The 15,366-nt window shown below is 45.2% G+C and overlaps 1 protein-coding gene across 2 annotated transcripts; it reads right to left on the reverse strand.

The window, feature by feature from the left end:
- Positions 1–4,024: 4,024 nt before the first annotated feature.
- Positions 4,025–12,476, reverse strand: CCDC190 (coiled-coil domain containing 190). 2 transcript variants are annotated; one of them, XM_041722620.1, is made up of 5 exons: positions 12,344–12,476; positions 11,058–11,256; positions 6,311–6,434; positions 5,474–6,041; positions 4,025–4,611 (listed from the first exon to the last, which is right to left on the reverse strand). In XM_041722620.1, exons 2-5 carry the CDS (start codon positions 11,251–11,253, stop codon positions 4,546–4,548), a joined length of 954 nt encoding a protein of 317 aa, XP_041578554.1. In that variant the 5' UTR covers positions 11,254–11,256; positions 12,344–12,476; the 3' UTR covers positions 4,025–4,545. The 2 variants fall into 2 exon arrangements, with proteins under 2 accessions (XP_041578554.1, XP_041578555.1); XM_041722621.1 differs by having other exon boundaries at positions 5,445–6,041.
- Positions 12,477–15,366: the final 2,890 nt, after the last annotated feature.

Genomic DNA, 15,366 nt, shown 5'->3' on the forward strand with positions numbered 1-15,366 from the left:
GTATCCTTCAGATAAATACCTAGGAGTGCAATTGCTGGGTCTTAGGGTAGCTCTATTTTTAACTACTTGAAGAACCTCCATACTGTTTTGCAGAGTGGCTGCACCAGCTTACGTGTATTCCCACCAACAGTGTAAGAGGGTTCCCCTTTCTCCCCTTTCTCCTCTATCCTCGCCAACATCTGTTGTTTCCTGAGTTGTTAATTTTAACTCATTCTGACTGGTGTGAGGTGGTATCTCATTGTGGTTTTGATTTGTATTTATTTTCCCGATGCCGAGTGATGTTGAGCATTTTTTGATGTGTCTGTTGGCCATCTGTATGTCCCCAAACTTATTTTAACTCAGAGTCCTTTTTTCCTCTTGCACTTTGTAGCATTTGTGGGAATATGTTCTGGGAAATCATATCAGTCTAATAACGAACTCCTGGCCCTGAAGATTACATGCTAGAACCTGCCATCTTCCCCACGAAGGAAGGTCATTGGTTTACAAAGAGTGAACAGACTTTCAACTCTAGATCAGAGGCATTAGTGGGAAATTCACTGAAAGCAAGTATTTTCACTTTCCATTTGTTTTGAAAGTCATCTCATACCTCTGGACTGAGCTCGAACTGATTCATCTTCAAAGCCTTTACTAACTCCAATATCCTATGGAATAACTCCAAGATGGCCAGTATAAACCAGATGGTTATTTCTATATTACCAAACACAGGCTTGTTTATTTTCTTTTTAGTGATAGTTAGGATTAGACAGTAAAGTAGGGGTGAGCTGTAGAAGTCTTAAATCTGGGGATTCTGATCACTCTGAGTCAGATTTCAGAAAGCATGTTTTCCTGAGTGTAAATTATTGACAACGTCTGCAGGTTATTACTTGTTTTCCATACTGAAGGGATATCTGTTGAGAATTATAATATAATTATATATAATAGAATTATTATAATATAATAGAAGAAAAATTTACTCATCTTATAGCTTCTCAGATAATTATAAGAGTCTCGATTCTAGAATTGTGCTCTCTGTTGTGTTTTTAGTGCAGAGGCTTGCCTCTTCCTGGGTCATGACACCAGGAGTGAGCCTCTGCCCAAGGACGCAGACAGTGGGGGCAGCAAGGCTCAGATCTGTCAGCTTTTCCACTTTTGAGGGTCCCAGTTGGCTGGATAAGGGACAGAGCTGGGATTATGAGATCACGTGTCTTCAAGTTGCTGGGAATTCCTAGAGGAGTCCTAGCTTGCTGTTCTTTTCCATCCATAGCTTTTCACTCTCTTCCTATTCATGTAAAATGCCTTCCTTTTAAACTCAAATTTTATTAATCCCATTTTCCTTTAGGACCCAAGTTATATCTGCTTTTGCTTTCATTTCCAGATGGACCTGCACGAAGACACTGCTGAAAAATTTTACGGAATTTGCTAGAATGGGAAAAGTATGTTAGGGCAACGATTCACGTCTCATATCTGACACTGATTATGAGGCTCCCTGGAACCTCCTCAACTCCTACATGCACGCCGGGTGCTGCGATGTTGTTGGTGGGAGCACTTGTAGTGAACCAGCCCCTGGGACCACAGAGCACTGGGTTAGGAGGGTGTTGTACATGTATTTGTTTGAGTGTGGACCTCCTAAAAAAATGAAGGGAAATTCTTTAGGAAAAATACCATTCAAATATGAATTCTTTTTTTTTTTAAAGATTTTATTTATTTGAGAGATAGAGACACAGCATGAGTAGGGGAGAGGAGGCAGAGGGAGAGGGAGAAGCAGACTCCCTGCGGAGCAGGAAGTCCAATGTGGGGGCTTGATCGCAGGACCCTGGGGTCATGACCTGAGCTGAAGGCAGATGCTTAATTGACTGAGCAACCTGGGTGCCCCTCAAATATGAATTCTTATACCTATTCTACAAAATTCTATCTAATCTTTTGTGCAATCATATTGAAATAACTGTTGGAATCACTCATTCTGCTCATGCTATCCTAGTGGCTAGAGCTTAAGCTGAGAGAGAAAGAGGCTGAGCCCTGGCGACGGCTCTGCAGGCACCTGCTTCCCACTTCCTGCAGCTCACTCCAGGTTAGACCTCAGCAAGAGTGTGCACAAATTTCCCAGCAGCGGATTGCATAATTACATATCTTCACGGATAACTTGCATACATTTTCTCTCTACCACATGTTTTTGGAATAGTATTTTAATAGAAATAACGTGGAGTCGAGAAGCCCCACGCCAGTATTGGATGTGATTCCAAGCAACACGTGTAAAGTGTGTTTGGAGTCTTTATTATGTGTTTCCCTTTGACCGGGAAGGTTTCTCCCTTGCCCAGCATCACAGCCCAACCTGAATGGAATTAAACTGGAGCGATTGAAAGTAATCAAACCAATTGCATTCGATTTCATCTGCAGTTCCTAGGTAGTGCCGGCTACTGGGACCCAGGACAGTAGTGCTTTCTCCGCCCCGGAGGGACGGCGGGAGAACCTGCATTTGGTTCATATCACATCTAATTAGGAACAGACCTTTTCTCCTACACATCTCAGGTGGGCCGCATCCCCAGCCACATCTGAGACATCTCAGCACCATGCTGCTCCACCTGGATCCCGCTGAGAACTCCTGGCGTGGTCAGGTGCACGCATGGGGTGGGCGCTTTTCTCCCAGGAACTGCTGCCAGCTTTGCTTGATACCATCGCAGTCCGATCCAGCAACTTCCAGTTGCTTCTGTTTTCCCAGTTTTGTTTCTGGTGGGCTTTCTTCAACCACGTGAGATATGATTCCTTAGGGTCCTGACTGGTTTAAATCCCTCCTTCCCCACCCCAGTGTGGCTTGGGCTCCGCACAAGCATGAGGCCTGAGGCCCGGCCTCCCCATCTCCCTCCTTCTGTCCTCTGTATCCAAACGCCTGTGCAGGGCTGGGGTCCAGCTGCAGTCCTATGTCTCTGGCAGGTCTTGCTATGCCGGCTGTCATTGGTGATGTGGGGCTGTTGACTTCTGTTTGGTTGACACAGAGGCTCCTCTGGCCCGGGGGTTCTTGGAGTGGGGGCGGACCTCTCAAGTTCCCCTCCCTCTGCCTGGGGCTGTCACAACTCAGAGGGGCTGTCACAACTTTTACCCAATCATGGAGGGCTGTGGGAACCTTTGGGGTCCCTCTCAGCAGCCTGCACCACCGTGGGACCCTGGGTGACACACTGAGCCACCATCTCAGAGTTTTCTAGATGCCTCTCCCTCCCGGTGGAGCGTGGATTCCCTGCCCGCTGGATGGGTTCAGGTGATGAGGTGAAAGCCCCCTTTCCCTTACGGCAGGGGGAAGGGGTATAAATGGGGAAGACTGCTTCCTCAATACACCTCTGAATTAATGATGCACGTAGTAAAAAAATGTCAGGTTCCCTCAAAATTGAAGTACGAGTGTTTCCTTCTCATTATTTTTAATTTCATTGCATACGATTTTCAGTTATAGGGTAAGAAAGTATTTCAAAGTGAAAATGAGGGCATAAGCCACTGGACATTGTGTCAGCGCCCCCCACTCCAGCTTTCTGAGAGAGAAGATAGGACAGGAAAGTAGTATCCTGGCCCTTGGTCCTCATTCACGTTACTGTATAGAGATTTTGCTTATCGTGAGCCTCAATTTTTTTCTTTTCTGTAAAATGGAAGCAGTTGTCTCACCGATTTCTTACCCTTCAGAGGCTTTTGCAAAGGTTTAATACAGTGGTGTTTTAACCACCTCACCAGATTGTCTCTGGACAGTGCCCAGTGTCCTTTGGGGAGCACACTGATCCCAAGGGGGGACCATGGGAGGAATGAATGACTTGAAGCTGACTCGCTGCAAGCCGTCCTGGAGCTCAGTGTGCCTCGGGAAGACTAGGGCTTTGCCCCGTCCTTTAGGGCATAATGAGTTAGGGCAGCCATGGCCCCTGCAGCAGCTTCCCGCCTGGTTGTGTTGAGTGGTGCCAATAAAAGTGCTCATCTGTTGTATCGAAGGAGGAACACATATTGGACTAAATGATAAGAACATGAATCTGTGTGGATGGAAGGTTCGTAATGCACAATTTTGGGGCAGCGCAGGACACATCATTTGAAAGAGGGTAGTGTATCAGGTCCCGGAGTGGGAAGGCCAGGCAGGCCTGGGCCCCTCTGACCTGCGAAGACACAAGCACGGGCACAGCGAGGACTGTGCAGAATGTTTATTTCTTGAGTTGGCAACACAGGTGTGCTTGGGGTTGGGGCTTGATGGCGCGTAGGGAGCAGGGCCCAGGCTGAGGCCACATCCCCAGTGGCTTGGCCCGGACGAAAGGCCCTGGAGGAGCGGGACAGATCCTTTGGGAAACTCCCCCTTGGAGTGTGCTTGCAATGCAGATAGACAGGGTTTAGGCAGGAAACAAGGAGGAAGGACATACAATAAGGGGCTGGGGCACTTTGCAGGGGGCTCTCTACACTGTGGGGCCTGCTAGCCGGGGCCTGGGCCCATGGGAATAAAGTAAGTGTCCGTGAATCCCTCCTGTGGCCCTGGCCTGCCTTCCTCGGTTGCTTTGCTTCTTGGGGAGGAAATGTTGGAGGAGGTGATACAAATTGTTTACTCTTCCTTTATTAGGATCCAGAAAGTGTGCTCTGAGTGGGTAGAAAGCAGGAATGAGAAAACCAAAGTGGAGCCACCTGGGAAGAAAGGAAGGAAGGAAAGACTTCGGTGTGTTTTTTTTTTTTTTTTTTTTGACCAACATAAACAATTTACTCCAGAAATAATTAACAGATCAGTGCTTTTCACAAGTACTTATTAATGAATTCAGTGAGATCCAAGAATATATTACATCTCTAAAATATGATAGGTTGCAAAAAAAAAAAAAAACCATCAGAAATGACAGTGTTCTTACAAATTGCAAAGAAACATTGGACTTCTGTTCCTGCTTAGGATGTAGAAATCGGCAAGAGTGTTGTTCTCACCCTAACGAGGGCAAGCCTGGTAGTCTTAAAAAAATCCTATTTTTTTCTTGCCCTTCAGGGAGCAGGTTTTTTTGTTTTTGTTTTTGTTTTTTTCAGGGAGCAGGTTTTATTTCTAGCACCTACGAGGATGCGTATTTCTGAGGATGCTCCTATGCCCACCGTTCCAGTGAGGACAGAAGACCTTTGTCCTTTGCCAGCAGGTGGCACCATAAGAACCTCCTATAAGAAAGGGGCGACCAAAGTAAGCAGGACCCCGAATATTTTTCTTTTTTGGGAAAAGTCTAGTCATCAGTGGAGATGCACAGAATTGGTGGCATCAGCAACACGTGGGCACCGCTTACAGCGTTTTCAGAAGATTTGTCTCTCCCCTCATTTGTCATATGCCCTTCTTGCTCGTTCAGTGAAAGATTCTATCCCCATAAAAGGAAAAAAAGAAAGAAAGGCCCGAGGATTTAAAATAAAATCGACACACATTATATACTACTTTCTGCAGCTTCTTGAGGAATGCATCCCTTTAGTAAGTACGATCTATGTTATTGTGAGGTTACCTGGGTGGTTAGGGCTGGAGGGTGCTCACCGTGTCCTCACGCTCCTGGGCTGCCCTGGGCTGCAAGGATTCCTCATGCCCGAATATCTCCCCGATAGTAAGCAATCTCTCAGAGTCGGGGGGGACCCTGTGCCGGAGGTAGTGGGCATTTCTGACCTTCGCAAACAGCTCTGAGAAGGTAGGTGTTGTGGACTCGCCTTTCCAATTTCCTGCACATTCCCTGGGGTTTAGGGGGCTTTGACTCCCAGCCTGGGGGTCTGGCTTTAGGCTGGCATCCTCCAATGTGGCCTCATCAACGTGTGCTCTTCCACTCTCGCCAGCTGGGCTGGAACCGGGGCCTTGATCTACAGTGTGGGTGGAGACATCTCCATCCTGACACGGAGTAGACATGCCCTTGTTGGACTCTTTGCCCTTCGGGGGCCTTAGGCAGTCTTTCTCTCGGGCTTGTATCTTCTCGGCTGTGAAGTGGGAAGCCTTGTAGTTTGGAGGTAGTGACTGTTCTTTGCTTTTCACGGAGTCCCTTAGGCCAGCCTGATGGAAAGGAGGCACCTGTGTCTTGGATTTATATATCTCTTGGGTTGTGTTGGTGGCCAGTGCTCTGGGGAAAGAGGTAAAAAGAAGAAAGATCTGTGAAAGCCAGCAACAAGGCCCATATTTGGAATTTCCCAGTTGTTAGGTCACGTTTGGTGTGGAATTAATTGGCTGAGGTGATGAAGTGGCTGAGAAGGAGGTGGTCAAGCTATGGGGAAGTGCTTCATTGCTTAAGGAGGAAAGGCAGCATTTTCTTAGGGAGAGGATGATTCAGGGAGGTGAGGTGGGAAGGAGGATTCAGTAGCATCCCCATGAGGGTAGTAAGCATTTTCTCACCTAACTTTATTAGCCTGTGGAACTCTGTGCTTCTGCCTTCCTGGTGGTGAGGGCACAAGGACATCTTCTGGTCTCTTCTGAATTTCATTCCCCAAATAAGAGGAGAGCTTTTTCTTGATAATATCTGCTTTGAGTCAATAAAAAGTGTTACCGGTTGAATTCTGTTTCCCCCAAAAGTCATAGGTTGACGTCCTAACCCCACAGCACCTCAGAACTTGACCTTATTTGGAGATAGGGCCTTTAAGGAGATAGGCCAGTTAAGAGGAGGTCATTAGGGGGAGCCCTAATCCATGGCTGGTGTCCTTATAACAAGGGGAAATTTGGACACAGAGACACAGATAGAGGGAGGACAGTGTTGAAGAGATGTAGGGGAAAGACAGCGACTGGCACTCCAAGGAGAGAGGCCTGAGAGTAGTCCTTCCCTCAGAGCCTCAGAGCAAATCAGTCCCCCAGACACCTCGATCTTGGACTTGGAGCCTCCAGAACCATGAGGCAATAAATAAGACAGCCAGTTAGTGGTTCTCTCTGATGGAAACCCTAAAAACTAATCTAGTAAGAGAAGAACGGAAAGGATGCTGGACTGGAAACTGGTTCTCTGAGCAGAGAAGCAACGTACGAACGCTCTCAGACCGCATACACATACGACGGATTTGGCAGGACGGGGGAAGACAGAAAAACATACAGCAGCTCCCCAGTGTTGACCTAGAACATGTTAACAAGGATTTAGAAATACTGAGGTTAGAGGTTGAAACTGGCTGGAGGCCCGTGGAGGTTTTGTTTGAATGTCTTACTTGGCAAGCATTGGGTTTTCAAGACAAAATAACTGGGTGTGGGCGATACCCGGAGATGGTGCCCTATTGTTTCATTCACCTCAGTTATGTGACCTCCTACTCGCCTGACCCAGGAGTTGCAACTGCCGGTACGATTAAGTGGGTTTTTCACTCTTTGAGTAAATGTTTCAACATCTTGTAGTCATGGCTGCTCTGGAGGACCTGGTTAGCCTTTAGGACACCTCAGGAGTTGGTGACTTGGGGTTGAAAGTCTTACGCTGGTTTGGGAGCAAGTTCCCTGATTGTGCATGGGGTCAGCAGGCACCAGGCAGAGGGAATATGACCAGATAAGGGGACTGGAACTCACATTAAACTCCTAACACTGCTTCATCTGATCACTTCTTTGCGAGGTAGTCAAGACAAGAGACTGTCTTTCGTGAGCCCTTCTTCCCCTGTTGTTGCCTTGAGTGTGTGTGTGTGTGTGTGTGTGTGTGTCTTTTCCATGTAAGAACTTCATCTGTTTCCTATAAGCTGAGAGATTTTAAGCTACTTCTCCCAACCAGGCCATTCTTCTGCAGTTTGGCCCTGTTGAGTCAACAGGCTCAGAAAATGAACATAACTTTCCTGACACTACATCTGTCCTCCGTGTTCCCTTGTGGACACACGGCACCTGTATGTGTCCAGCTGTCCCACTCAATAAGGATAATTGAAAACCAACTTTGTGCCAGGCAATAGACTCTGGGCCCTGGACATATAATTACTCGCAAAGCTCTGACAATTCTACTTTCCAAATATCTCAAAATACTCATTCTCTTCACTCGGCCAATCCTCTAGTTTAGGTCTGAATTTGGGGATTCTCTTAAACCTTGCAGCCAGGGTGAACATGTCATCTCCCCACCGCCAGACCCTGGAGGGTGAAAACTAAACTCCTTTGTAAGACCTGTGGAACTCTCCATGAGCAGAGACACTGCCCATACGGCCTTGCCTCAACACCGTGCCTCACCTTCTCCTTGCCCCTCACCCTCCTCAGTACCAGGCTATTTGGAGCAAGTTATGCTCATGTGGCGCCTTTGTACATACTGTTCCCTCTGGCCTGGGTGTGTCCCACGTGTCCTCCATGCAAACCGTGCTGCCCCCTGCCCCATTCTCCTCCCGGATTCTGCTGCACACTGCTTCTTTTGGGAGATCTCACCTGAGGCCCTCTGACATAGGAATCTTCTTATGCTCCTGCCCTACTTTGGAAATAACTCTAATTTAGCAATTAGTATTTTCTTTTTTTTTTTTTTTAAAGATTTTATTTATTCATGAGAGACACAGAAACAGAGGCAGAGGGAGAAGCAGGCTCCCAGCGGGGAGCCCAATGTGGGACTTGATGGTGGGACCCCGGGATCATGCCCTGAGCTAAAGGCAGACGCTCAACCACTGACCGTCCCAGCAATTAGCATCTGTCATAATTTTTCACAAGCACAGCTACCTTCCAATTTAAACATGAGCATATACAGGAAGCAGATCTTTTTTTTTTTTTTTTTTTTTTTTTTTTTTTTACTTAGAATCCTGTGTCTATCGGAGTGGCTGTAATACTGTTTTGTAAAGTCTGGTCCACAAAATACCTGTCCCATAATAATCTGCCTTAGTATCACCTCAGTTAAACATGTGGGTTTTTGAGCCTAATTGAAGATCCAAATCTTTACAGATGAGGACTGGGAATATGAATTTTAGATAATCTACCAACTGGCATAAAGCTGAATCTCAGTAACAATTTTGGTAAATGAATCATGGAAAAATACTGCCTAGTGCAATGCCTGATAAATACTGAAATGTAATACATATTATTTCATCCCCTTTCCCTTATTTTGCCCCCCCTCTCCCTTCATTGTACTGTCAAGAAGCCTGAGGCTCAGAAAGAATATGACTTTCTAAAGGATAGAGAGACGGAGGCCCCTGAATCAGTTTTCTGCCTCCTGGTCCAGACTTTCCCATACCACCTGTCACGGAGGCAAACTCGCTACTCAGCCAGGACACCAGCTACCTCGGGCCTGGCCTTCTGCATACCTCCCCTAACCCTCTCCTTGAAAGTAGGTATATGGTCTTCAGTGTCCTTTTGAGAATGGAAGTGGGATTTAATTAGATGGCTTTTAAGGTTCTTTTCCAGTCTATGAGCGCTCATTGGAGTTTGTTTTAACCATTTTTGCAGACAGGGAAATAGAAAGCAGAGAAGTTCAGCTACTTGCTCAGAATCCTCCTTCAGACCCAAAGCTGTGGGAAATAATTCCCAGGCCAGCTGTTTGGACATTACTCTTTGTTCTTGCACCCATATATTAGCTGTGTAGACCTAAACAGGTTTACATTGAATCATGACACCTGGCTTTCCTCTGGAACATGCTCTAGCATTTTCAGAGCTTCTGAGTCCTGATACCTGCCTTTAGTGAGAAGGGCCTATAGTTTCCCAGAGCTGGGGTGGGTCCTTTCTGTGCTGAATTTTGATGTAAAGCAAAATCTAATTATTTTAATGATGGATGTAGTTTCTACAAATCGTACAATTAGTTTGCGGTTTTCTTTCTTTTTTAAAAAAAAATATTTTTAAAATTTAAATTCAATTTGCCAACATATAGTATAACACCCAGTGCTAGTTTGCAGTTGTCAACAAAGCAGTAGAAGTTTTAATCCTGTAACCATCTTTTATTGATTGATTGACCTATTGATTGATTAAATGATCAGAGTAAACACTTACTTAACACTTATTGTGTGTTTAGGTACTGTTCCAAGTGCCTAAATCCTCAACTAACTCCATGAAGTGGGGAACATCATTTCTATTTAACTTGGAGGCAAGTGAGGCACAGACTGGTCCAGTGAGCCCCCCAAGGCCTCACCGCTAGTAAATGAGAATCAGGATTTCAACACTTGACAGTCTGGGTCCAGATTCTGTGTTCTTAGCCACCATGATTTAATGGGATCATCAAGTAGAGGAGTTTTCTTTCCCAATTTTTTTTTTTGACTGGTGTAAGCAGCTCTGGAAGGTCCAAGATTCTGGACACCACCGTGTAGTCCTTTGTTCCATGATGGTCAGTAGCTACTAACCAGAACCAGTTTTTTAGCTTACATTATTCTCATTATCACTACTTAACTACTTGCTTATCTCCATGAATTGGATGGTCTTCTGAGTGATGTATACACTTGGAAAGGGTTATTTGGAGACAGGAGGTTTTATGGAAGAACATTATTATAAAGAATATGAGCACATGGCTTACAGGTAAAGAGGCCTCTTTGGGAAAACAGCAGAAACATTGGGCCTTTGCCTTCAGAGTCCAAGAAAACACAGTACTGATATACCACACAATTACTTGTTTGAAATTTTCTGACCTAAGCAAAATCTGTAGGCTCTAGTGTGAACACACATAGGAAGGTGATTGAGAAGTTCATTTTGCACAGAAGGTAGGAAGGGCCTCAATCTCATTGGCGGAAAATGGCCAGATGCTCTTGCTCAGCCCCATCAGAGGGCAGCTGTCAGTATGAGGATATTGCTCTGTGGTTGCTAATCCTGGGGATCTTTTTTTAAACTTCCCTTTCTTAATGTGACATGCACATTAACAGTTGCTCAATCAATGCTGACCAAGCATAGAGATGAAACCAAATCAACCCAGATGTAGTGAAAGGAAAGCAGAATGGAAAATAATGTAAAAAGAAAACAAAGGTCTAAAGCAAGAGAAAGCTCATTTGAAACACAGAAGTAACTGGAAGCCTGAGAAGTATTAGCTCAAAAAGCCTTGCTGCTGAGCTGCTGGGGGAAGCTGTGTAACCCAGGGAGGAGGGTGGTGGGAGGGCAGGCAGCCTCAAATCCAGGTAGGGTTAAGTTCTTGCTTCCTTGATGTCCAGGTCTCTGAAAGAGCCCTTGTCCTGAGGTGGGGATGCCACTCTGGCCTCAGCCAGGTGATGGCTTACTGCCCTGTCCTGCCTCTCCCCAGTCCCAGAGGCCTCACCTTGCTGCAACCTCTGCAGTTCTTTCTGGAGCTGTCTCTGCTCCTGGGTCAGCAGCTTCATATGGTACAGGCAGATGTGCTCTAATCTCTGTAGTCTTTGGCTGAGTCTGGCTTCTGCCCACCTGGTGTTCTTCCTCTCCAAATCAAAGTGCATATACAGAGGGCCCATGACCATGTGTCTCTCCATCCTCTTCATGGTCTACAGACAATAATACGAGAGTCTCTCACACACCATGACTAACCTGATAGAGCAAGATGGGAGGACTCTGACCCTTGGCTTTTAATCAGGTTTCAATATTTGAATCCTGTGTGTTTCTGAAACCACAGCTGCCCACTCAGATGAAGTCACACCATTGGGAAATTTTGCCCTGTTACTAATGAATTCCCAAGGTGACATAGAGAATTGAGGGTAAAATTGTTCTCCTGAGGCTTAGTGTCCTTCCAATAAAATAGCAATAGATGGTAAGTTCCCTATGTAGTCCCAATCAGATTGCCATAAAGATCAAACATATGAACAACTCTTTGGGGGGAAACAATAGAAACACTTCACTTATATAAGGCATTATCACTTAATAAGAGAGTCTCTTCCACTATTCCTTAGAGGTTTCCAAAAAGCCTGCACAAGGGTCTGGAGAGGATCTGGGACTTAGGACAGAGCCATTTTCTGGGACCCCTTTTGGTTCATTCATTCACAATGAATGGGTCCATGCAGCCTGTAAGCCTACCAGGTCCTAGGTATACACTAAGTGCTGAGAGTCGTGGTGACCAAGTCACCATTCCCACTCCCAAGGGGCTTTCAGATTTGTGACTATAGAGTCTAATAATACACACTAAATCTGAACAGTCAACATTTCAAACATGGGAAGGGTAGGACCCTACTGGCCACAAAACAAGGCAGGTGTCCCAAACCAGCAGTCTGGGCAGCACTAGTGACCCCAGTTGGGTTGGACACACTCACCTATCTTCTCAGACCTCTGGTCCTTTCTACCCTTCTTGTACCTTGATGACCAAGCCCACACTGGCTTCCTCCTCCTGGGAACTCTCACATGCATAGGCAGGATGCACCTTCCTCTTCTTTGAGTCCTTCGCAATACTATTTCAGAACATGCCCCCAGGATATAAATGGATTGCTATTGATGGAGCTTTGGTGATAATAATACAGGAAAAAGCTCAGTGTTAAAAGGGAGGATTAGTTCAGGACCCAGAAAGACCTTTTAAGATAGCTTGCTTTATAGTCTAAAGGACAGGTGAAAAAAAAAAAAAAAGGACAGGTGAGTAGCACTTACCTACAAACCCAGAGTTCTCACCATGAGAATGCTGCTTGTATCTTTTGCTATGTCAGGCTGAGTCTGGATTAATGAGCTTGTTTTTCTTCAGGAAATTTAGGAGTTTGGTGTTAGGGAGTGGGGAGGAAGAGGCTGTGGGGGAGAATGTTGAATACACTTGAAAGCTCTCTCCCATGCCACCTCCTCTGGGCAGGAATGCTAACTCCCTGGACATGGGCACCAATCCCAGATCTCTAAATAGCTCTGTGAGTTAAGGAAGCTTGCCAGCCTCCAGCAGTCCCCTAATGGGGCCCATAGTGCTCCTTCTGGGCTGTGTCTATGGGAGCCAAGAATGAAAGCAAGGATTGTTTTACTGTGTTCTCTTCTCTCTCCTTCCCCACCCCCTTCTCTCTTTCCACCTCATTTGTCATACCCACCCCTCCCCCTACCTACCATGCTCGTTCTGACTTCTTAGAAATCAGGCCAGGCCCCAAAAGAATGGACCGTTCTTTGTTTTCTGGTTTTGGGGTTTTTTTTTTTCCTTCTCCTGGAGGTGGGGTGGGGAGAGTGAGATTGTGCACATTTTGTGCAGGAGAGTAATTTTTTTTTTTAATTGTGCATTCTTGCACACCATACTGACTTTTCTCAGGCTTCTATCCATATTGTGTACTTCAGAGCTTATTAAGATTTTCTGTTGTGACATCAGAATTAGGTACAATGAACCTTAAATCAACTTTTGTGATCAGAGTTTGGGCAACTGCTGTAGACCAGTTGAACTATTGGTTATAGAGCAGAATATTAAGTGGGATCTTTACTGTTGCCTGGGGCTTCATCAGAAAACAGGAGGCACTCTTGTGCTACTGTCTAAAGAGACCTGCCAGCTGTATGGCCTATTAATCCCCCCAGAGATTACTGAGAAGAGCTAAACAGGCCCTATTATCCACAGTCATCACCTAGCTAACAAGCTATTATAAAGAGATTACCAGGGAGAGGAAGAGGGAAGGCCATTATTTATTCTCTCAGTAGGAGGTAATTCCTTTTCCAGCCTTCCCACAGGTAATTCTCTCACCTCCAGTATTTAAATGAATAGGGTGGGGTTCCAAGAACACCATCTTAGAGAATGGAGTGCCTACACAGGCAGAGACTGGCAGCTCACTTCGCAGCTAGACTTGATGACCAACAGAACCATAGAAGAGTTCCCATTCCAGCCCTTTGCTGCCACCAGGACTCATGATGGTGAGGGATTTCTTAGAAAAGCTGGTTACTCCATGTCATCTTGAGAGCTGAGAAGGGAGGCTTGCAGAAATAATCCAAGGCTGGAGGATAGTAATGAGCCTTAGTGTGGTGAGTGCAAGGAAATGGTGACCAACCCATCCTAGTTCCCACTTGGCCCTTTGAGAGTGCCAAAGGGGACCTGAGCAGTTTCCTGGCCCCATGTGAAGGAGCAGAGGGGTTATATAAGGAAGCAGAAACCATGGAAGACTTGAGGTCAAATAAGGTAATAACTTCACCAGAGTGAGCACTGAACCTCAGGTAGGGCCAGAGGGAGTACGGACAGAGAGATCTGACCAAAGGAGAACTTCCTCATGAAAACACCTTGTAAGAGCAGAGGACAGCAGAAAACATAGAACATCACTGGTCAGGACAAGATTACTAATGGTCACACAAGCAACAGTTATATAGGAGGAGCTGTGCCTTTTCTGTTTCCCTTTGATCCCACAACCTCGGAAGGATTAGATACGGAGAAGATGGGGAAGGGATTAGATATTGAGGAGACAGGGCGGGGGATTAGATATTAAGAAGACAGGAGAAGTATACAAAACAAGACCACATTCTCCATTCCACCCCAAGGTGTTGGAGAAGGAAGAATGATAAAGCAGTTAGTTCAACCCCCTCCCTCTCCAAGTCCTTTGGAGTCTGGTGGGGGAAGGGTTTAAATTGTATGTGAGATTGGAACTTCTAAGTGGACTGGCCTTTTTATAACCAGAATGGCCAGGAATGTGGGGAATCTTCCCACAATATCACTAAAAGACAAGAAAGGAAAACCACAAAGATAATGATTGGAAATGTAAAATTGTCATTCTTACGTTGCATCCTGAGAGAAAGGGGGAGGTTTCAACTGCTCGTTCAAGTGGTTATGATTAAAATAAATTTTACAGAATGGATTTTATTAGTTTGCACTCTGCACTTTCCTGTCTCTCTTTTTTTATCTGGAGGGAGCATCCTTCTGTAGTCAAAGACAACTGAGATCAAATAATTTTGTCATTTAATAGAGTATATGGCTTTATTCATTAATTTGTCAAAGCCCCTGGTTCCTCATCTGTAAAAAGGGTTCAGAGTATCTTCAACATAGGACTTCTAACAGAATTGAATGAAAGGATAAATGAAAAGTGTCTGTGCATAGTAGGTGCACAATAAAAGTTAGTTCCTGGTTTTTAGCAAAGGAATAGGAACTAGATTTACTCTTCTATGTGAAACAATTTAAAAATCAGACACAAAATTTATGAAATGACTTTTTTTTTGTTGTTCCATTGGACATCAGGTAGAGAGGATGGCAGTCTCTGAAAGAGCAGAAACAAACCAGGCGATCCCTATTATTGCCCCAGCTTACTGCCTGGGAAGAGGTTTCAGGCCACAGGGCAGGGAAAAGCAGCAAGGCATGGATTCCTGAGTTGAGGAGACAGAGGTAGAAGTCCAGAAAAACAAGGCAGCTAGCATCAGCCGGGCAGAGTACCAGATTCAAGAAGCTCAATGAGTCCTAAGCAAAACAAAGATATGTAAAATGACTCTGAGGGATATAAAGTCTAACTGCTAAAAAAAAAAGTAACAAAGAAATAAAGACAGCAATTGTCAATATCATAAATAAGAGAGGGACATCACTACAGATTCTACAGACAGTAAAAAGCTAATAAGAGAATATTGTAAATAAGTTTACACCAACAATTTGGCAAATTCGATGAAAAAGACAAATTCCTTGAAAGACATAAAATGCCAGTCCTTTAAAAAGAAATAGATCAACAAGATACCCTTATTACAGATGAAAG

Source organism: Vulpes lagopus, chromosome 11 (assembly GCF_018345385.1).
Source record: "Vulpes lagopus strain Blue_001 chromosome 11, ASM1834538v1, whole genome shotgun sequence".
NCBI lineage: Eukaryota > Metazoa > Chordata > Mammalia > Carnivora > Canidae > Vulpes > Vulpes lagopus.